The following is a 23,150-nucleotide window of genomic DNA, read 5'->3' as shown; positions in this document are numbered from 1 at the left end:
AGGGGCAGAACCCATCTGTATTTCTGGTGTGACAGGGGGATCCCAACAGTTAACTGTATTAGAGGCTGAAGTAAGCCTAACTGGGAATGAGTGGCAGAAACACCCCATTGTGGCTGGCCCAGAGGCTCCGTGCATCCTTGGCATAGACTGTCTCAGGAGAGGGTATTTTAAGGACCCAAAGAGGTATTGGTGGGCTTTTGGTATAGCTGCCTTGGAGATGGAGGGAATTAAACAGCTGTCTACTTTGACTGGTCTCTCTCAAGACCCTTCGACTGCAGGGTTGCTGAGGGTTGAAGAAAAACAAATGCCAATTCCTACCACAGAGGTGCACCCGCAGCAATATCATACCAACCAAGACTCCCTGATTCCCATCCACAAGTTGATTCATTGACTAGAGAGGCAAGGAGTGATCAGCAAAACTCATTCACCCTTTAATAGTCCATATGGCCCGTGCAAAAGTCTAATGGAGAGTGGAAACTAACAGTTGACTATTGTGGCCAGAATGAAGTCACACGGCTGCTGAGTGCTGCTGTGCCGGATATGCTGGGAACTTCAATACTAACTAGAGTCAAAGGCAGCCAAGTGGTACGCTACAATTGACATCACTAATGCGTTTTTCTCAATCCCTCTGGCAGCAGTGTGCCGTCCACAATTTGCTTTTACTTGGAGGGGCATCCAGTACACCTGGAATTGACTGCCCCAGGGGTGGAAACACAGCCCCACCATTTGCCATGGACTGATCCAGACTGCACTGGAAAAAGGTGAAGCTCCGGAACACCTGCAATACATTGATGACATCATCGTATGGGGCAACACAGCAGAAGAAGTTTTTGAGAAAGGGAAGAAAATAATCCAAATCCTTCTGAAAGCCAGTTTTGCCATAAAAGAAAGTAAGATCAAGGGACCTGCACAGGAGATCAAGTTTTTAGGAATAAAATGGCAAGATGGATGTCATCAGATCCCAATGAATGCGATCAACAAAATAGCAGCTAAGTCCTCACCAACTAATAAAAGGGAAACACAGTCCTTCTTATGTGTTGTGAGGGTTTGGAGAATGCATATTCCCAGTTACAGTCTGATTGTAAGCCCTCTCTATCAAGTGACCCAGAAGAAGAATGATTTTAAATGGGGCCCTGAGCAACAACAAGACTTTGAACAAATTAAATGGGAGATTGTTCATGCAGTAGCCCTTGGGCCAGTCCAGGTAAGACAAGATGTTAAAAATGTGCTCTATAACATAGCCAGGGAGAATGGCCCTACCTGGAGTCTCTGGCAGAAAGCACCAGGGGAGACCCCAGGCCGACCCCTGGGGTTTTGGAGTCGGGGATATCAAGGATCTGAGGCTCACTATACTCAAACTGAAAAAGAGATATTAGCAGCATATGAAGGAGTTCGAGCTGCCTCAGAAGTGGTTGGTACTGAGACACAGCTCCTCTTAGCACCCCGACTGCCGGTGCTGGGCTGGATGTTCAAAGGGAGGGTCTCCTCTACACATCACGCGACTGACGCCACGTGGAGTAAGTGGATTGCACTGATCACACAACGGGCTCGCACAGGAAACCCCAGTCGCCCAGGAATTTTGGAAGTGATCACGGACTGGCCAGAAGGCAAAGATTTTGGAATGTCGCCAGAGGAGGAGGTGACACGGGCTGAAGAGGCCCCACTGTATAATAAACTGCCAGAAAATGAGAGGCAATATGCCCTGTTCACTGATGGGTCCTGTCACATCGTGGGAAAACATCGGAGGTGGAAGGCTGCTGTATGGAGTCCTGTACGACAACTCGCAGAAACTGCTGAAGAACATGAATCGAGTCAGTTTGCAGAGTTGAAAGCCATCCAGCTAGCGTTAGACATTGCTGAAAGAGAAAAATGGCCAGTGCTCTATTTCTATGCTGACTCATGGATGGTGGCAAATGCCCTGTGGGGGTGGTTACAGCAATGGAAGCAGAGCAACTGGCAGCGCAGTGGTAAACCCATTTGGGCTGCTGCACTGTGGCAAGATATTGTGTCCTGGCTAGAGAATCTGGTTGTAAAAGTACGTCACGTAGATGCTCACGCACCCAAGAGTCGGGCCACTGAAGAACATCAAAACAACCAGCAGGTGGATCAGGCCGCCAAGATTGAAGTGGCTCAGGTGGATCCACCTGGCAACATAAGGCTGAGTTATACATGGCTAGGTGGGCCCATGACACCTCAGGTCATCAGGGAAGAGATGCACCATATAGATGGGCTCGTGATCAAGGGGTGGGCTTAACCATGGATACTACTGCACAAGTTATCCATGAATGTGAAACATGTGCTGCAATTAAGCAAGCCAAGCAGTTAAAGTCCCTGTGGTATGGAGGGTGATGGCTGAAATATAAATATGGGGAGGCCTGGCAGATTGACTATATCACACTCCCACTCACTCGCCAAGGCAAGCACCATGTGCTTACAATGGTGGATGCAACCACCAGGTGGCTGGAAACATATCCTGTGCCCCCTGCCAGCAACCGGAACACTATCCTGGGCCTTGAAAACCAAGTCTTGTGGCATGGCACCCCAGAAAGAACTGAGTCAGACAACAGGACTCATTTCTTAAACAACCTCAGAGACACCTGAGCCAAAGAACATGGCATTGAGTGGGCATATCACATCCCCTATCATGCACCAGCCTCCAGGAAAATCGAACAATACAATGGACTGTTAAAGACTACACTGAGAGCAATAGGTGCTGGCACCTTCAAACATTGGGATACACATTTAGCAAAAGCCACCTGGTTAGTCAACACCAGAGGATCTGCCACTCAGGGTGGCCCTGCCCAGTCAGAACTTTTACATACTGTAGAAGGGGATAAAGTCCGTATAGCACACATAAAAAATATGTTAGGGAAGACAGTCTGGGTTACTCCTGCCTCAGGCAAAAGCAAACCCAATTGTGGGATTGCTTTTGCTCAAGGACCTGGGTGCACGTGGTGGATGATGCAAAAAGATGGGGAAGTCCGATGTGTGCCTCAAGGGGATTTGATTTTAGGTGAGACTAGCCAATGAATTAAATTGTATGACGTTAGTTGCTATATAACCCTGCCATTGTATGTTATCATTACTATAATTGTTATATGCTTTAACAATGGTATTACAGTAAGAACCACTTAGATCAAGCAAGAATGAACTTTGATAAAACTGAGCGAAGCACAGTAGCGATGGAACCAGAACTGACTTTGGCATGCAACAATCCAACAGTGCACACCATCCTCCTGCTGTGCCCAATGTCACCCACTCGCCACACCGCACTGAAGCCCGTTCCTGCTCTGCCGACTGAGCGGGCTTCGCACCATCCCTCCTGCCCAGAAAGACTGCTATGATAGATGGAGCCCAAATTCAGGGACTAAAGGAACTCGATGAACATTTTATAGAGATGGCCCATAGACTAAGGGAATGATATCTCTGTGTGTGTATACATATATATATATATATATATATCAAAGGATGGAAAAGGTGATGGTGATTGATTAGGATCTATTGGAAAGTATGTGACCTGAGCACAACATAAATGGTATAGAATAAGGGCTGGATATTGTCCTGGTTTCAACTGGGATAGAGTTAATTTTCTTTCCAGTAGCTGGTATAGTGCTATGTTTTGGGTTCCGTAGGAGAACAATGTTGATAACACAACACACTGATGTTTTCAGTTAGTATAAACACAACTGAGCAACAAGTCAAAGGATTTTTCAGCTTCTGATGCCCAGCCAGCAAGAAGGCTGGAGGGGCACAAGGAGTTGGGAGGGGACACAGCCAGGGCAGCTGACTCAAAGTGGCCAACGGGGTATTTCACACCATGTGACGTCATGTCCAGTATATAAACTGGGGGGAGTTGGCTGGGTGGGGGATCGCTGCTCAGGAACTAACTGGGAATCAGTTGGTGAGTAATTGCAATGTGGATCCCTTGTTTTGTATATTGCAATCCTTTTATTAGTATTGTCATTTTATTATTGTTATTACTATAATTACTAGTTTCTTTCTTTCTGTTCTATTAAACTGTCTTTATCTCAACCGACGAGTTTTACCTTTTTCCTTCTGATTCTCTCTCCCATCCCACTGGGAGGGAGGAAATTGAGCAAGTGGCTGCATGGTGCTTAGTTGCTGGCTGGGGTTGAACAGCAACATTCATACAAAACTGAGCATTTCACAGCTGATGAAGGTGTTCTGTAGTTGAAAAACCTGGTCATAAGGTCATTAGCAGACTAATCGGTCTGCTCCCTGAGTCAGTCACTGCTCCATATAGTAGGAAGAAACCAACCTATTAAAAACAGTTCATACAATGTGTTTGGTGCACACTCTCAATTCTGGCAAGGCAAAGCCATACCAAATAGTTGCATCTTAATCTCTTACCCTGTATTCATCAGCTGCTGGCAGCAAAAGCTGTTCTGACAATGCTAAACTTCAGCCATAAATTACTTGTTTCTTGATCCTTCTTTTCCATATATCCACTGGGAGTATCTGTCAGCCAGAAGCTTTAATAAATAAAAACAGCATGAATTGGGGGGGGGGGGGGGGGGGGTTGAAGGACAGCTCGATTCGGCCTGGATGTTTTCTGGATCAGTGCTGATTTCTCAGACCTCTTCATCTGTTTTACCCTGATAAGAGCCTTCTGTGATTGGGTCGGGTTTTTAATCCACATCTAGCCTCCCCTTTAACGTCTCTTCCTTCTATACTTGCCGGTTAGCTTTTCCTCCCTTCTGCCTCCTCGTCATTGGACTCCTTGTTCGCTGTTGCTCGGATAACATACGTTATTTCTGGCTAGACAGTATAATGTAAGCAGACGGGGTGGCAGGGGCCTGCTGCCAGCACAGGGCAAGCTGTACCTTGCGGCTGCGCCTCAGCCGTAACCGCACCGAGCCCAGGGAGCGCGGCTTCCTCACTCCGCCCGGCGGGCGCCCAGCGTCCCGTCGGCCGAGGTCTGGCGACCACAAAAGTTGGGGGGGGCAGAAGGAAATCAAGGCTGCACCTGGATGGCGGGGGGTGCCGGGCGGGAGCGGAGCCTGGCCCGGCCCTACGGGCACAGACCGCAGCGGGGCCAGCCCGCTCTGACCGGCCGCGGCCCGGGAGGGCGCGGGCCCCGCTTGCCCCAGAGCGCGGCCGCCTCCTCCGCGACCCCGGCGGCACCCAGGGCCGTCTTCTGTCGGCGCTTCGGGAGAGGGAAGCTGAGCCGGTGCCCCAGGCGGGCTCCGGGCTACCGCCAGCGAGTACCCGGCCGGCGCTGCCCACAGCGGCGCCGCTCGGCTTGGCTCGGCTCGGCTCGGCGCGGCTGACGGGCCCCGGCCCACACCGCCAGCCGGGGCGGCCTCCCGGGGGCGGGGAGGCGCCGGGCCCGCCGCCGTTGGTCGGTTTGAACTGCCGGGCGCTGCCCCTCGCCGCCCCCGCGGGCGGGCGAGGTGGGGGCCCGCCGGCCGGCAGGGGCGCTGCTGGCGGCGGCCGGGGCTGCTCCCTGCGGCCGGGGCGGGGTGAAGCGAAGCGGCAGCTGCCATTCCTCGGCTGCGCGGCCGCCTCCTCCCCCTCCGCCTCTTCCTGGCCGCGGCGAGAGGAGCTGTGCTGGCAGCGGGGTAGGCGGCGGCGGCGTCGCCCGACTCCCTGCCCGCCATGGCCATCCGCAAGAAGAGCAACAAGAACCCGCCGGTGCTGAGCCACGAGTTCATCGTGCAGAACCATGCGGACATCGTGTCCTGCATGGCCATGATCTTCCTGCTGGGGCTCATGTTCGAGGTGAGGCGGCACCGGCGCCCCCGCCCCGGGGAGGCGGGGGGGAGGGCTTCGTCCCGCTTCTCCCCCTCCCCCGCCGCGGGGCTCTCGGCCCCGCTGGGCGGGGGGGGTCCCGGTGCGCCGGGGGGGACTGGTCGGCGGGTGGCTGCGGCTGCCCCTCGGCCAGCCTGGCTCCCTCCCGGCGCACCTGCCCGCCAGCCCACGCCCTCCCCGGGCCGCGCGGCCCCCGGCCCTCCCGCCCCCGCTGTGCGCGGGGAGAGGAGCCGGCCGCCCCGCCGCACGGCCGGAGGAGCCAAGGCGGCCGCCCTCCCCGCGGCTCACCCGCGCGGCGCCGGGCCCGGCCCCTCGGGGAACGCCCTCTCGGCCCGGGGAGGCGCAGCCCGCGGCTGCCGCCAGGACCCGGCTGCCGCCAGGACCCGGCTCCCGGCTCCACTCGCCGCCCGGGAGGGGAGGCCGTGCCCCGCAGCTCCCGCGCGGCGCCGCCGTGAAGGGACGGGGAGCGGGGCGGCGCGCCTCCTCCCGCGGCGGCGGCGGTGGCGGCGGGGGGGAGTTCCTGCTGGCGGCGGGGTTACGTGGCAGTCGGAGCGCGGCGGCCGGGGGAGGCGGGGAGGGGCGGGCGAGGCCCAGCCGCGACAGACGATCCCCCGCTCTTTGTGTGCGCGGCCCAGCTGGGCCCCGCCGGCACTACGGCTCCCGTCAGGCGGCGCGGCGGGGAAGGGAAACAAGCGGTGACGTGTACTTGCAGCCCCCGCTCGGGGCGGCGGGGGCGCACGGCGGGTTCCCTTCCCACCCGCTGGACCCCGCCGCCGCCGTCCGCGGGGCCCGAGGCCGCGCGTCGCCTCCCGGCGCTGCGGCGGTGTGAGGAGCCGTTAGCCCACAGGGGGTCGATCCGGGTGTCTCGGCTGGCGCCGACGTTGCCCCCGCCGCCGCCGCCTCCTCCTCTCCCGGTCGGAGATGGGGCCGGGTTTGACAGCGGCCGGAGGGAGCTTCTCCCTTCGGCCTCTCGGGCCTGGCCGAGGGCAAAGCCCTGCTGCTCGGCCGCGCTTGTAGGCCAGGCGCTCTCGTTAGGCCCCCACGTTGGAGGCAGATGATCTAAAATGTGCCTTTTGGGCTTTTCTCGGTTACCTTCTGAGAGAACCGGAAAGGTCATTTACCTGTGTGACTTCCAAAATGTGCTTAGTGGTGTCCCGTCAAAGTAAGACGCTTCCATTTTTGTTGGCTAAATGTTCCTGGCTTTCGGTATTTTAGCCATTTGTTCAGAGTTGTGGGCCTTCTTATTATGTGGATGGCTTTCAGAATAACTTTATCCAGCTGTTGGCACTGCTCAGCACTAAAGGCCAGTGGAGTTAGGAGAAAAAAAAAAAAAATATATATAAGAAAAGGAAAAACGGGGCAGACCAAGAAAGCTGTTATGTTTGGGTTTACTATCAAAAATCACCAAGACAGTCCTTATATGGTGGTTTTCTGGGGATTGAGGTTAAATAGATGGACTTAAACCATTACCTTTTATGTCTACTTCTGGCTTACTGTATTTACAGTATTACTGGTAGGGTTGGAAATCTTGGAGGGATTGGATGTGCTGAAGTCTTTTGTTTCCAGTTTTTTTAATCCAGGGTGTTTTCTACCCCAGCGTAGAAGGGCTGTACGCCTTTGGTACAGATGTGGTATGGCTGAGAAGATTGTTGTGCTTTTTTAAATGCTTTGATTGGTCTTGGAAATCACCTGCTGTGGTTAATGTTGGTCTGGTAAGGTGTTTATACTGCCTGACTTGTGCAACTGAATTAGGACTGTGAGTAGCTGACAGAGCCTTCAAAGGGCAGTTCAGAATTCATTAGTTTTGAATTGTCCTCTGAAGGCTCCCTTGATGAATAGGGAGCCCTAGGCAACTTCACTAATTCAGGCAAACGAGTTCGATTCTCTGGAGTTACATGGAGCGAATAGTCCACTGTGTATTCAGGGACCCCTAGAAAATCTAGGGCTTGTTTACAAAGCGCTAGTTTTAAAAATAAATAAATCTTATTTCTTGTGTGTGATAATAAATGCTGGTAGTAACCTAATCATTATCTTCAGATACTCAAAATATCCTTCCAAGATTCAAACAGGAGTTTGGTTTGGGGGGGGAGGGGTGTTTGTTTGTTGGGTTTTTTTCTCATCAGTCCTATAAATGCAACCGGGGTGCTAGTTTTTTACAGCAGTGAGAAACAATCGGATCATAAATACTGCAAAGCATGGTTATTTTTCCCTCTCTGTTAAGACACGTTGATTCACGTTGGGATTCAACAGAGATGGGTTAAAGTTGAAAATTAATGTATGCTTATTGACAGATAAGAACTTGTGCTCCTTTTATTTGCTTATTTATTGGGGGTTTTATAGTATCACCCCCACCCCCAAAAAATAAGCCTTTAGAACAAACTTCCCCCCCCCCCATTCATTCTGCATTTTCTTACTGTCCATCATAAAGGGGTAGTACCACTACTGCTAAATTTCATTTCTTTTGTTTTGCACTTCTTGCCAAAGGATCCCCAGGGTCAAAAGAATGCTAATTGTATTGAGTTGGTATGCAGCTGGCCTGAAATGGTTCTCCATTCTTTATGCCTTTTCTCCTTTCCTGTCCACATTTTCCAAATCACCCACAGATTTATGAATATGATATTGACCTTCAAATTTTGTCAAATTAAAAAGTAGTTTTAAATGAAGTTTATTCTCAGCCATTGCTGCATGCGTCGTGGTCTAGGGATTACATGGTATTTTACATTCTCTTAATGTAATAATATAGTATGAACAGGAGAAAGAATTGCAGCATGTGTTTTCATTTTAATGTTGTAGAAGACTATTTGTAAGTAGCATTTTCAAGGAGATTTCATTCAGGAGATTGGGTATTCTGTAAACAAACCTATAGAGATCGTGCAATGTGTTCTGCCTTTGGAAAGTCAAATGAAGTGGTGTGATAAGGCAAGTTGATCAGTTTTATGGGAGGGGACAAACGTGCTGGGGAAGCATGCTAAAACTATGGGCAAATGTTTTCAGTTTAGTATAGTTTATTTCGGTGAGAACTTATAGCACTTCTGGTTTTTGTCTTTCAGATTACAGCAAAAGCAGCTGTCATTTTTGTTACACTTCAGTATAATGTTACCATTCCTGCCACAGGTATGTATCTTGCAGGAGGTTAGTTATGAGGCAGTGTATTCAGACATTATTAGTATGCTGTACTTTCTAGGCTGAGGGTAAATGAATTTGTCAGTTTGAATAGATAATAAGAAAATTTCAAGGACTTCATTTTTAGTAAAACTCCGTTTTAATTAATTAGGTTAGGGACTATGTTTCTGTTCTGCTGGATTCATCATTAGTGCTAAAACATCATCTGACTGGTAGATAAGTTCACATTAATTCTTACTCTGGTTTTGCAAGTGACAGTCTTTACTAGTCAAAGCATAGTTTAACATAATTTAAACATGATAGTTTAACATAATTTTATTTTCCCTTTCTAGTGCATTTGGGTAAGCTTCTTAAGTGCACTTAAGTTTTCATTTTTATAGTACATCTTTCCAGAATCAAATTTAGCTTGTGATGTGATGGAGAAGATGACTGTAAACAATCTAGTGACCTCGCTCATGATAGCAGTTTAATTTGAATTCTATTTGTTCAGCTGACTACAAACTACTTCTGTCTGAAAGGTTTCACTTTGAGAAACAAACTTATTAGCCATTAAACTGTATTGGTGCCTAACAGTTAATTCTCTTTGTCTTTTAGAAGAACAATCTGCAGAAACAATCTCTCTCTATCACTATGGCATCAAAGATTTGGCTACAATTTTCTTTTACATGCTTGTAGCAATAATCATACATGCTATAATTCAGGAATACGTACTGGATGTAAGTACAAAACATTAATTCCTTTCATCAAGAAAATTGTCAGGTTTTAACTAGACTTTATGACTGTTAACTTAAAAGCTTTAATGCAAAAGTTTACTTTTAACTGTTAAAACATGCATTGAAACTTTTAGATGTTCTAATGCAGTTAACAGGTGAATGTTAAGTACTACATCATATAAATAACAATGGACTTTCATTTCAGAAAATTAACAGGAAAATGCACTTTTCAAAAACAAAGCATAGCAAGTTCAATGAGTCTGGGCAACTTAGTGCATTCTACCTTTTCTCCTGTGTTTGGGGAACAAGTATTCTTGTCTCTGTAAGTATTTTTTCTCTTCTGTTTGTATTGTGAGATTTCAAGAACTTATTTATGATGATGTTAAATAAGTTTTTGGCTTATTTTTCTGGTTTTAGCTGGTTTTAATATTAAAATGGGGGCAAGTTTATGGATTCTGTGTAGATTGTAGTCATAACTGACTATAAAGTCCAGTAGTGTTACTGTTGCTCAGTCTGAGTTGATTTATTGTCAACCGAATAAGGTAAAACTTTTTAACTCTATTATGGTACTTCATTTTCTGTAGTTTTCTGTGTTGGCTTATTAGCATAAAATAAATGTTTTAAAAGCACCATACATAGCATTTTGGCAGCTTAGAGAATGGGTGTATGGACAGATTGCTGTAGGGTCAGGTAAGTGTGTGCTTTCAGGTGACATACTCTTTGCTAGTGGCTGGATGTGTATGAGCTTAGTTTCAAAAAAGGGGAAGAGTATGATTTTTTTGGTTGGTTGGGTTTTTTTCTCCTTAACATAATGACTCCTGAAAAAACTTTCCTTCTCTTAGTTAAGCTCAGAGTTTATCAGCAGTTTACAAGGGAAGACTTATGGCTGTAGTGATGCTGAAATAACCTCCATCTCATAAGGACACTCTATCTTGAATAAGCACTTGGTTTATTTGGTTGCTTTTTATTTTTCTAAGCCAATACAGCTGTCTTTTGGTTTTGCGGTTTGTTTGGGTTTTTTAAAGGAAATATATTGATCTGCAGCTTTTACCTGTGTGTATAGATGTGTGCATGTTTGTATGTACACATGCGCATATACTTAAATACGTGTATGTATATATCTTCATTCATTATGTCTGACTAGGAAGTAACATCTCTGAGAGTTTATTGGTTTTTTTGTTTGTTTTTTTTTTAGGAGAACTATATATCAGATCCAACCTCTCTGTGGAGGGACTATCCGCACACTCTGATTCCGTAAGGCCTCTTCCTTAGAGGATTGTTGGGAAGAGGAGGGAGTGTTTTAAACTTAGGGTGTGTCACATACAATCTGTAGAATATGTAGTCTGTAAAACTATATTGGTCATTACTGTATTTTTGCTCATATTTATGGAGGAACTTGATTCTCTTATCAATTTGTAGCACACATACTTCTCTCTCTGTAGTCTGTTATTTAAAGAATTAAGTTTTTGCAAGCTTTATCTTAATGATATTGGTTTTTAAAAAAAATCTTACTTTTTAGTTGGCTGGCAGGAAGGATCCATATTTTTCTTTCTTTAGAGACAATGATTAAATGTGTTCACTAGAAAGCTTCTGAAATGTTTTAAGTTCATTAATGAAAACTAATATTCTTCAATTTTTGTTGTATTGTACAGGTTTCAAATGAAGTTTTTCTACATCTTACAGTTGGCATACTGGTTTCATGCTTTTCCAGAATTGTACTTCCAGAAAACTAAAAAAGTAAGTTCAAAATGTAAATTGAAAGAACTCTAAAGCAAGCAACTTGAACAATGGAATAGTGAATTTCTTTTGGACTTCCAGAGTAATGTATTGCCCTAGATTTCCTACCCTGTTCTTACTTGTGTTACCCACTTTTCCTGATGGAATGTTGGGTGCTCAAATGTCCATGTGAGAAGATAGATTTTTTTTTTTTCCTTTTCAGTTAAATCCTGTATTTCTAATTGCAGTAAAATCACTTTTCTCATCTACTAAAAGAATTTTCCCTTGAACAAATGAATGTGAGATTTTCTTTTCAAACTTTTTTTTTTGTTGTTTCTTGTAATTAGTAGTCTGAATAGTCTCACTGAAATCACAGTTGCTTCATGAATCATCATACAGGTGTAGAATATAAGCAGTGAATAATTTCATAAATCCAGGGAATATTAAACTCTGGGATTTGATTTAAATGCTACTGTCCTCAGCAGAAGTTCTGGTTAGTTGTGTATTGAGATTTCTTTCAGTGCTCAATTTTTAACACCATCCTTTTCCCCCTAACCCTCTGTTGGGGTTCTCAAAACACTGAGTTTACTGTAGATTTTTTGTAGCACACTTTTTGCCTTCCTGGACCAATTTAAGTAGTCTCTTTGCATGTTTTTGCTCAGGCTCATCTTGCATATGCAGTTTCCTTCTTAAACTTTTTTGTTTTAAACTCTTCATGGCTTCACCAAGGGCAAATCATGCTTGACTAATTTAGTGGCCTTCTACAGTGGAGTGACTGCATCAGTGGATGAGGGAAGAGCTACTAATGTCATCTACCTGAACTTCTGTTAAGGCTTTTGATATGGTCCCCCACAGCATTCTTACCTCTAACTTCGAGAGATGAATTTGATGGATGGGCTGTTAGATGGATAAGGAACTGGCTGGATGGCTGCTTCCAAAGAGTTAAAGTCAGTGCCCCAACATCCAAGTGGAAACCAGTAGCAAGTGGTGTTCTTCAAGGGTCTGTACTGGGACCAATTCTATTTAATAGCTTCATCAATGACATACATAGTGGAATTGAGTACACCCTCAGCAAGTTTGCAGATGACACCAAGCTGAGTGGTGCAATTGATTTGCTTGAGGAAAGGGATGCAGTCCAGAGGGATCCTGACAGGCTTGAGGGCTGGACCTTTGTGAACCTCATGAAGTTCTACAAGGCCAGGTGCAAGGTCCTGCACCTGGGTCATGGGCATCCCCAACATCAGTACAGGCTGGGGATTGAAGGGGTTGAGAGCAACCCTGCAGAGAAGTACTTGTGGGTACTGGAGAATGAAAAATTGGACATGAGCCAGCAATGTGGGCTCACAGCCCAGAAAGCCAACTGTGTCCTGGGCCGCATCAAAAGAAGTGTGGCCAGCAGGTTGAGGGAGGTGATTTTGCCCCCCTACTCTGCGCTGGTGAGACCCCACCTGGAGTACTGAATCCAGCTCTGGGGTCCCCAGCACAAGAAAGGTATGGATCTGTTGGAGTGGGTCCAGAGGAGGGCCACAAAAATGATCAGAGGGCTGGAACACCCCTCCTATGAAGACAGGCTGAAAGAGTTGGGGTTTTTCAGCCTGCAGAAAAGAAGGCTTTGGGAAGACCTTATTGCTGCTTCTCAGTATTTGAAGGTAGCTTATAAGAAAGAGGGAGAAAGGCTTTTTCTCAGGGCCTGTAGTGGCAGGACAAGGGGCAGTGACTCTAATCTGAAAGAGGGTAGATTTAGATTAGATGGGAAGAAATTCTTTGATGAGGGTGGCGAGGCACTGGAACAGGTTGCCCAGGGAAGCCATGGATGCCCCATCATTGGGAGTGTTCAAGGCTAGGTTGGATGGGGCTTTGAGCAACCTGATCTAGTGAAAGATGTCCCTGCCCATGGCAGGGGGATTGGACTAGGTGATCTATAAAGGTCCCTTCCAACCCATTCTATGATTCTGTTGTTACTCTGTGAGTAGACTGGTCTCTGCTGCCAAAGTTCTGCTTTATTCAAGCAAATGAAACGTATGTGTTATGTAACTGTAGGTCTTTGTTCAAGAGCCTAGAAGAGGCTTGGGAAAATAGTTGAGATGCTTTGTTTTCATGCTGATGAGACACAGTATAAACACTGATGTTTTGCAGCTACACTGCAGCTGGTGTTCCCATATTGTGCTAGTGATATCTCTTGAATTTCACTTCATATCCAAGTGTGGAGGTTTTTTTAACATAACATCAAGAAAGCTGCCACAAGTGGCAGAAGTGCTGTATATTGAATAGCAGTGTTACACTGGGTCAGTTACTGCTTGGAATTTTGGCCTCTGACTTTTGCATTTTTTAAGAATGGTAGTTCATTTGTTTTAGCAAGTTCATAGTTGATATTTCTTTCACCACAGTTTAACCTCTTCCATCTTGCCTTCTCTGCCTTATTCCTTCTCTTGAGAAGGAACTGGCTTCTTTTACTCAGGTCTAGTTGTCTGTACTGCTAATGTGAACAAGAAAAGGTTCTTAACTCAGCTTTCTGTATAGTAGTGTATACCTCCACCTGCATTATTCCAGTAGGCCTTCAGTCTCTTCACAGTTTTGTCTAAGCAGGTAGTATGGACTTTAAACATTACCTCAGTTCTGAAGATAAAGTGCAAAAGGCTCGTCCTGATAGTACTTGGAGAAACTGAGCATTTGTACTGACTATTCTCTAATTTGTCTGAAAGAACTCATTTTTTGTTTTCTTTCAGATCATTTAGAGTAGGTGTCTCTCTGTTCTCTTGCTCTTTGTGTATGTGTGTGGTGTTTGCTGTTGCAACAAGTGTTTGATCCTGTGCTTTTGTTGGCTTTGAGATGGAGTATTGCATAACATAGCATAGATCTTACAAAATTAATTTTTTAGACTTTTTTTTAATTACATGTATACAAGATAAAGCTGAATCACCTTGCTTGAAGTTTAGGGAATCTTTCTGAAAAGTAGGAGTTTCTTAAGCATAACTGAATGCACTCTGCATACCACTTCAAGACAGATTTTTATTGTGATCTAGCATACTTTAGTGATTCTTCTGATCACAGATGGCACCTTCTGCTTTCCATGTGCTGTGTGTCTATACTTCAATTCATGTCTCTTCCTCTTCATTATTTTGTCTCTATGAAGTGTTCAATTTAATGGGGCTGGCTAAAACCTAACTTGGAAGGGTGACCATGTGGCTTAGCATGACTGGTTAATAACATTATTCTTCGTATTTGGCAGCAACAGTGTGCCAGAATCTTGGATGATCTTGAATTTTTAAAATAGATGTCAACACTTGGAAACCTTTTCATTTTGGTTCATAGACTGTTATTTTATTTCTGTAGCAATCTGACAGAATCTGATGGGCAGCAAACACCATGGAACTGTAGGAAGTTAGCCGATGATACAGTAATACATACCAAATAAGTATTGTAATAGGTATTACAAATTCACAGTAGTCATATCAAATAAAACCAGGCCCTTTTAAAAAGCATCTTTTTGACGATTGATGCATTTTCTCACAACAGCGTATGTGTGAGATACCGAATATTAGTGGTAAGTAAGCACTAAGTTATGTGAGGAATTAGATGATCTAGGCTGAGTAATTCAGTGCCGTGTTAAAGGTAGCTGATAAAACAAGAAGAATTTCCAAGACTATGGAATAGTTTGCAATAATGTATAACACTGTGTATAATGCATAATTACTTTTTTCTTCCTAATAGGAAGATATCTTTCGCCAGATCATCTATATTGGACTTTATCTTTTTCATATTGCTGGAGCATATCTCCTGAAGTAAGTGAATGGTAAACTTTTGCTGGCTTCGTTCTCTGTCTTAAACATCTAACAAAATGTCTGAATATTTGTTTTATTTGTTTTGATAGTCTGACCCATCTTGGACTTGTTCTTCTGGTATTGCATTACTTCGTTGAATTTCTTTTCCACATATCTCGTCTTTTCTACTTCAGTGATGAAAGATACCAGAAAGGGTAAGTAGTCTTTATCTTTTAAATTCATGTGATTTCTGTCTCAAAGCCTTGTGCATTTAACTAACCAGAAACCAAAATTACAAGGAAGTTCAAACAGTGTTTCCTTAGAAGCCACAGTTCTCCAGACTAGTTTTAGTATTTGTATCTCTAAACCTATTTTTTTTACCTTATTCGCCTATTTAAGTAAGTGTTAGTAGTAGTGTAAAATGAAATAAAATATTACACTATGTACTAATATTTACAAAAATTTTGTAGAGAAAGGAGCAGCATAGGTTGCTAATATAGCCAGTTCTATAGAAACTAATAACATGCTTATGTTCTAATAGTAATGGAAAACATTTTCCTTTGACCTGAAATTAGTTTTCAGAACATACTTTTGGTTTGTAAAAAAAGATTGTGAGGCAGGGCTTTTTTTTTTTGCTTTTTGTCTTCTCTGAGTCCTAGAAATACAAGACTAGTTTAGGATAGGTGCAAAATAATGAGTTTAGGTAAGTTCTTAAATTTCATACTAATTCACATGATGAAGAGTAACCATTTGCATTGTTAGTACTATGTTGTGAACAGAAAATTTACTTAGTGTTTGTGGCGTTTTTCTTTGCAGATTTTCACTGTGGGCAGTTCTTTTTGTTTTGGGAAGGCTTCTCACCTTGATTCTCTCAGTCCTCACTTTTGGCTTTGGACTGGCAAGAGCAGAAGATCAGCAGCTGAATTTCAGTACTGGAAACTTTAATATCCTGGCTGTTAGGTATAGTAAACTTGAAACGGTTCTTAAGCATGAGCTGTAAACCTGTGTTAAATACACTGTATAAGTGATGTGGTGTTAATGCTAGTAATTCTGAATGGTTAGGTGTTTTCATGCAACCAATGGGATCAGTAAGAATAACTTCTATAACAAACTTGTAAGGCACAGTGAAATTAATTGAGGAATTTACAGTCTACGGCTGAGAAACCTGTAACTGGTTACTTGGGGGGTTTTGCCAGAAAAAAAAACAGAATTAAAAGGGATGTCCAATTATAGAGATTACTTTAAAATGTTATAGAGTAAGTGAACTGAATTCTAGATATAATTGCAGTGAGGTTATCTATAGAGGTCAAAGTGTTATGCCCAGAGCATCTTTAGTCCTGGTTGAAGATTCCTACCTCTTTCTCTGCCTTTATTATGGCTCCTGTTGCTGCTATGTGATACAGAATGTTCAGCCAACCACCTGGCCTTTTTATGAATTAAATCCAGAAAAGGAAGTTATTAAAACATGGACAAATCAGCATTACCCTGCAGAATTGATACTCGGAACTGCAAGACTCTCTTAAACCATTTTCAGCTGTTAATATGTGGTACCTTGAGAGTAATACCGAGGTAGGAGAAAGCAGGAAAGAAATCTAGTACTTCCCAGTTTTGATGGAGGGGCAAAGACTTCACTCTCACTGTATATCTAGTTTTGTTCAGCTGTGCTAAGCCCAGTTGCCTTGTGTGAGCTAACTTTTGCATGGCTTAGAAAATGGACGTTACTCGGAGGCGGCAGGGGGGGAAGTCTCACACACACAGAAAAAAAAAAAAACAACACACCAAACAAAACTGAACTTTTATAAATTCATCTTCTCTAGAAGGAATCACTGTTGTGTTTGAGGAACCTGAATAAAAAGGCAGTTTATGACATACAAAGAACTATCTGAGGTGATGTTCTGCTTTCTTTTTCTATTTGAATAATGAGATAAACTTACTGATAAACCTTTTCCTGTGTTTTGTTTATAGAATCAGTGTGCTGGCTTCCATCTGCATGGCTCAAGCATTTATGATGTGGAAGTTCATTAATTTCCAGCTTCGGAGGTGGAGAGAGCATTCTTCTTCTCAGCCTCAGTCAGTGAAAAAGAAGTTTGTAACAGCTAAAGGAAAGACCTCCAGAAAAGAAAGAGGTTTGTATTTTCAGTTTTTCTGTTACCTTGACTTCTCAAAAACTACTCCAGGTAATGGAGAGCCATTTTTTTAGTATAATGGCTAAAGAAACATTTTGTTTAACTTGCAAGTGAGATGACTTGGTTACAGAAGACAGTATTGGTGAATACTGTTGGGGGAGGGGGGTTAATTTTAAAAAATCACTATATATTAGTTGTTTGGTTTTTCTCTTCTGATTGACTGAATGAAGGAATTACCATTTCTTTAGTTAATGCAACATGAGGTTTTTATTATGTTTAATTTTATTACTTGAGCAAAATGTGTCATGCTTATGTTTTGTTGCCTTGTATATAGGGAACAGACACACTTTTAGATCTGTTATAATCAATTACTTCTAAATTCTCCTTGCAATGAATTTCAAGATTGTTTTTCATTGGCACTAAATTCTGAGGTTTTAGGGCAAGGAGACGGTTTGATGATCCATCCAGTAAATAGGCTTATGTTGGACTGTTGTTACTAAAAGTAGAATTTTGATACTTCTCTTAAGGGGAGATAATAACTACTTATTACTCTAAACCCATGTAGCATTTGGAAATGAACTAATGACTCCAGGTTTGACTTACTGATTATGTCACACTCTTTTTATGGAAAGGGCATGTACTGAATGCTTTTTCCTCCAAGGAAAATCATGTCCTCCATTTAAAAAAAAAAAAAAAAAATCCCCACACTTCAGTATTTCTGTTGTACCAACAGTTAAACTTCTGTCAATTCATTTGCTAGCTTGAGTAACTTCTGCACTTTTTTGAAACTGCTTAAGTCCTTTCAAAACCTTATTTCAGCATGATCCTTTGCTATCAGTCATGTATTGCCAACCTGTTCCACTTCTTGATATATTGAACATAATGTGTGAAGACCATTTGCACCGAGAACTGAGATTTGTGGTCAGAGATCAATTCAGTGGGTTTGGGGTTTTTTTCCAAGTTTCTCTTTTTATTAAAATCATGGGGTTGGGAGTATTTCTGTACTCCCTTTTGATGATTTGTAATTGTCACAACTTGGCTTTTGTGTGATGTTTGGGTTTTTTGTTTTTGTCAGAAAATCCAGTTGGACTTTTTAAAATTGAGTGAAGGTAGTTTCCTATGTAGGTGTCCTACTTAATCAGAGCTTCATGTTCATTGTGTCTTACTATGGTTTTTGTGGAATTAATTTAAATCTTCTATGACAGATATTTTTAAAGCATAAACTTAAATGGCATTTTAATCTCTGAGTCAAAAATGTAGTAGCTGTTTAACTTTAACTATTTCATTCATGTAATTTGGTAAATTTGCTGGTTTTTACCCAACTTCAATGGAGACTTGCAAGTAGTAAGCGAATGGTGAAAAAGTCAGTTAATTGGAATTGTGGTTTAATTCACAAAATAATTGAGCTATGCCTGTGTTAGGCTGGAGAATTTTACACCTTATTTTAAATGGAAAGAAAAGAACTGTGAAATCTGAAAGGTTAGTGTCATTTCAGATTCTTCTGTTTTGAAGATTCCTGTAATGTTATCTGTTCAGAACACTTGCACAGGATGCAGCAAGATAGTGTATTTGAAAGAGTAATACATGCAATTAAACTGTTGAAAACAGTCTTTCTTTTCTTTTCTTTTATTTCTTTTTTTTATGGTTGGATGGATTTGGGGGAGTGAGGGTACAATAAAATGTGTTACTTCTAGATTATGCCAAAAGCAAGAAATGGCAGTAGAAAAATCCTACTGGTGATGTAGGTGGGGTGCCCAGGCACAGGCTGATTCTTGTTCTTTGTTTGACTTATATTTGTTTTGACTTAACTGTTTAAGAAAATACAATTGCAGTTAGCTGGCTTGGATCTAGCTCATTGTTTGTAAGCTTCTTGATTTAAGAATAATACAAAGTTTTTGAAAAGTATCCAAAGACCACCTTATGTGGGCTTAAAACGGTGGTGTCATTTACAACCAAATATGTTGGATAGACTTTGACTGTTCTTGTGTGACTAATTGGGCCTGTGTCTGGTCTCCTCCTCATGTGTGTTTCTGATTTTTCTTTTCTTTTAGTTGTTTGTTTGCATAAATGGGAGCATATTTGGGTATAGTGGCGGAGAGAGGGAGATCAACAGTTGTTTTTGTGGATTGGCCACACTGTGGTGATCTGCAGATGGAAAACATTAATTTAACCAGTTATTGGTACAAAAAACCCACAATGATTGCTTTAAGTCAGAATGATACTGTACGTCAGAGGAGAGATGTTAAGCAGCAAGCATTCTAGCTGGCTGTACACTCTGCTCTTCAATCTGTTTTATAAATATGGTTATTGTCAGGCAGCATCTCTGCTTCCTTGTGTTGTGGTGACACTGAATAAAGGGGATACTTCTAATTCACAGTGGTATCATGCTGCTCCATTTTACTGTAAATTGTGTGCATTATAAATCCATAGATTGTGGGTCATTGTTCTAGGGCAAACTTTTGCTATCAAATAGTTACTGTGGTACCTGTACAGATTAAAAGTCTTGAGACCTTTAAGTTGGCCCAGAAGTGGGATAGAAGTAGAGAATTGCAGCTGGTAACATGTTCTTGCTTTGTATTCTTAGATTGGAGCCTGGTCTTGTGCTTGAACTCTTTCCATTTACACATACTCATCTCAAATCTAACTAGTGTTTTACTGCTGTCCATTTTATCTATGTAAATATCTTCATCAGAACATAAGTGAACTCTGTATCTTAAAGTATATACTTAAAAATGTATGTGTATATAAAAGTTTCCTATATATATGAAAAGCTTGTAAAGGTAAGTGAAGGAGTGTAATTTTAGCAAGAATTAAAATATTAAATAGGTGGGACAAACAATAAAGACCTGTACCAGGGAATTGTGTATGTACTGTGTATCTCCAGAATTTCACAGGGCAGTCTCATCTACAGGTTGAGTATTTACTTTTTAAGATAGTATCTTCTAAATATGATAGCTGGTCTGATTTTCAGTGTAGATGTATATAATGCACACATTTCAGGGTCTGGCCATGTTAGGAAACTGGACTTTATCATAGCAAACTTTAAATTTTGCACTTTGTAAAAACTTCATTATACTGTTGCATTATGAATGATAATTATGAGGTTTAACAAAGAATATGCATCAGAAAAGAAGTTAAAAGACTGTTTGTATAGGACCTACAAAAATGTAATAAAATATAAAGCATCTCATTGTGTTTGAAAAATGTTTTCTTCTTTTTTCTAGAAAATGGAATAAATGGAACAGTGACCTCAAATGGAGCAGACTCGCCTCGTAGCAGGAAGGATAAATCCTCGTAAAACTGGGTTTTATTAAGTTAATTGACTAATGTCCCCAAAGAATCTGCTTTTTACATGGATGGCCCTTCAGCACTAGAGATGTTGTGGATTAAAGAAAATACAGTTAATGGTTTTTGATTATTGCTGTTGTTTTGACAAACTTTTTTTAAAAGCCATTTTGACTAGGAAAAAGGTTTATCTGTCTTCAAATACTTGGGCGGGGGGGAGATACAACACTTTTTAAATAACATTGACACTTTTTTAAACATTTATTGTGATGAAATAACCTCACTTACTGAGGATCACTGTTGCAATGTATTATTTCTTTCCAGTTTTTGTAATCTTGGTGATATATACTGTTCTACCAACTTTACTTTTTCCAAGTTCTTCAAGAAGTCTTGCAAAATTGAAGTAAAAACTTAGTATGCATTTTCAGATACTCTGGCTTTTCAGTTAATTACCTTGATTCAAATTTACAGTTCAAATTGGGATTGTGAGGCCACACCAATAAACCTCTTTATTTTGTAGTTATTAGCTACACAATGTCTGCTCTAAGAATTGCCCCATATCATTAAAACAAAACTGAACTAATTGGAAATGTTGCAGAGTCTTATTGTTTGTTGGTTAGAAATCTCTTACAAGGAACAAAAAACCTTCTTGAGATGTAGCTTTAGCACTTGAAAATTAGAAGGGAGCGTGTATGGTCATAGGAAGAGTTGATTTGAGTAGCACTGTTAACTCCTGTCTGTGCTTTTAAAGTGTATGTTTCTTGGCGAATTAGTGTGCATTGGACCTTTGAAAATTTATCTGTCTGATTTTAGAGGGTGGAGGTTCTTAAAATGTGTTGTTGTGATTGTTTTAGGAGGCATTAATGCTCCGTGAAGAGGGAATTTGTTAGATAAGTGGATCAAGTTATGAGAAACATTCCTTTAACTGTTTTGCTTTGTTTCACCTCTGTTAGGAAATAGTTTGATTTCTCCTATATATATTTTTATGAAAAAATATTTAAAGCTACAACTTCTTAAAATTGATTTATTGTGCCCTTTGCCACAACTGGAAAAATCTTAATTTAAGATTTTTTCCGTTATCTGTCTTTCATAATTGTATTAAATGTGAAGCTTTGTCCAGTTAATTTTCCAGTTTAATATGCAGTTAATGTTTCCTCTGTACCCTTTTGTAACGGGTATAATTCAAGCCATTTCACTTGAGAGAATGAGTTAGAGATTTAATTCAGTCTTAAGAAGAAATTGCTAAATTAGTCTTTCAAGTTAACTCAAGTATTGGACTGCTTATTGATTGAGAGGAGTAATTATGAGCAATCAAGCTGATAAATAAAATAGTTTTAATGAAAACCTGTTATTATAGTTGAGTTTATACCCAACAAAATAATAAATCTGCATTCTGTATCTTCTACAGTTTAGTTGCTTACTATACAGAATAAACGTTTCTAGTACAAAATCTTGACAAGTAACTATCCATTCTTCAATCGTTTAGTGCTATTTAGAGTTATTGCAGTATAATTTATTATATGTTTCAGCTAATTTCAGTCACAGTTCCTGTACTTGCTTCACAGCTCCTGAAGTGGACTTGACAAACTTGAACGTGCTTGACTTTTGAGTACTCTGGGGCAGCACACCCTGTAATATGCCCAGTCTGCTTCAGTGGAAGTAGCTATACCGTGTCTTGATTTGAAGGAATAAAACTCAAGTGGTGAAACTGTGAATCTATCTGATCTGACCATGAAACTGGAAAATTGGAACTCAGAAATTTTGAGGGAATTGCATACATTGAATACTCGCTGCACAAAATCATGTTTCACGTCTGATGTTTCTAGAAAGACCTTCACAGATTCTGTGTGCCTTGCTCTCAAGTTGTACCTTAAGCCAAAAGGGACAAATTTTTGAAGTTTCTAGTTTGGTACTTTGACTCTAAATCAGTTTGTTTGTGATACCTGGTTGTACTGGGGCTGTCAAGATCATAAGGGGTGGAGGAACAAATTATGAAGGGAACATTTAAGGTACTTCTTGAGATCTTTAAGACTTACGGGAGTCTGAGGATTGTAATAGTTGTTCCCCAAGGCAAACACTTTCTTGTAAACCTCATTCTTTGGTGCAGTAGTCTTGAAATGTAAACTTCAGGTTCACTTCCAAAAACTTCAGAAGAGTATATTCTTGCTTGCTAATGTCAGTAAAGAAACTAACATTGCTTTTTGTCCCCTTTTGGCCTTATGGACATTCTTCGCCTTTGGACTTTTTTTAAAAGCACTTTTGTTTTCACAATGGCTTGATCTTCATCCTTGCCTTATAGGAGTTGTTGCTTTCTGCCAAGTAACAGAATAATTTCAATTGTTCTAGAATCTGGATAGAGTATTGGAAGCCAGTATCTTTTGTTTCTTGTGTCATAAGTAAAAATACATATTTATCATTTTGAATGAGGCAAAAGCAGTAATTTGTTATTTTTCTGCCTTGGGGTGGAAACCCCCATGAATTTAGAAGATTTTGAGACTTCTATTTCCAGTTTGATATTACTTGTTTTGGCATAAGATTATTGTTTGCCTGGATAACTTTTGAATTGCTTAAAACTGATGTTCAAATGTTGCTGCATTTTGGCTCTTTGTTTGTAATCTGGGATTCAGTAAGCTGGAAGAAGATTAGTTGTCTAA

At 42.0% G+C, this 23,150-nt stretch overlaps 1 protein-coding gene across 1 annotated transcript; it reads left to right on the top strand.

The window, feature by feature from the left end:
* The first annotated feature begins 5,486 nt into the window (after positions 1 to 5,486).
* On the top strand, positions 5,487 to 22,742 carry TRAM1 (translocation associated membrane protein 1). Its single transcript, XM_069779507.1, has 11 exons — positions 5,487 to 5,742; positions 8,823 to 8,886; positions 9,490 to 9,611; positions 9,814 to 9,930; positions 10,804 to 10,862; positions 11,261 to 11,345; positions 15,036 to 15,106; positions 15,196 to 15,300; positions 15,902 to 16,045; positions 17,051 to 17,211; positions 20,436 to 22,742. Exons 1-11 carry the CDS (start codon positions 5,620 to 5,622, stop codon positions 20,507 to 20,509), a joined length of 1,125 nt encoding a protein of 374 aa, XP_069635608.1. The 5' UTR covers positions 5,487 to 5,619; the 3' UTR covers positions 20,510 to 22,742.
* The last annotated feature ends 408 nt before the right edge of the window (positions 22,743 to 23,150 follow it).

This window comes from Haliaeetus albicilla, chromosome 3 (assembly GCF_947461875.1).
Source record: "Haliaeetus albicilla chromosome 3, bHalAlb1.1, whole genome shotgun sequence".
NCBI lineage: Eukaryota > Metazoa > Chordata > Aves > Accipitriformes > Accipitridae > Haliaeetus > Haliaeetus albicilla.
Note: the sequence above shows the minus strand (reverse complement) of the source record. Positions and strands in the feature narration are given on the sequence as shown.

Bases quoted from the DNA above. Each gene is read 5' to 3' on its own strand.
- TRAM1 (XM_069779507.1), top strand. From the start codon at position 5,620: ATGGCCATCCGCAAGAAGAGCAACAAGAACCCGCCGGTGCTGAGCCAC. The intron at 5,743-8,822 runs GTGAGGCGGCAC...TTTGTCTTTCAG, and splicing joins TGCTGGGGCTCATGTTCGAG to ATTACAGCAAAAGCAGCTGT. The intron at 15,301-15,901 runs GTAAGTAGTCTT...TTTTCTTTGCAG, and splicing joins GATGAAAGATACCAGAAAGG to ATTTTCACTGTGGGCAGTTC.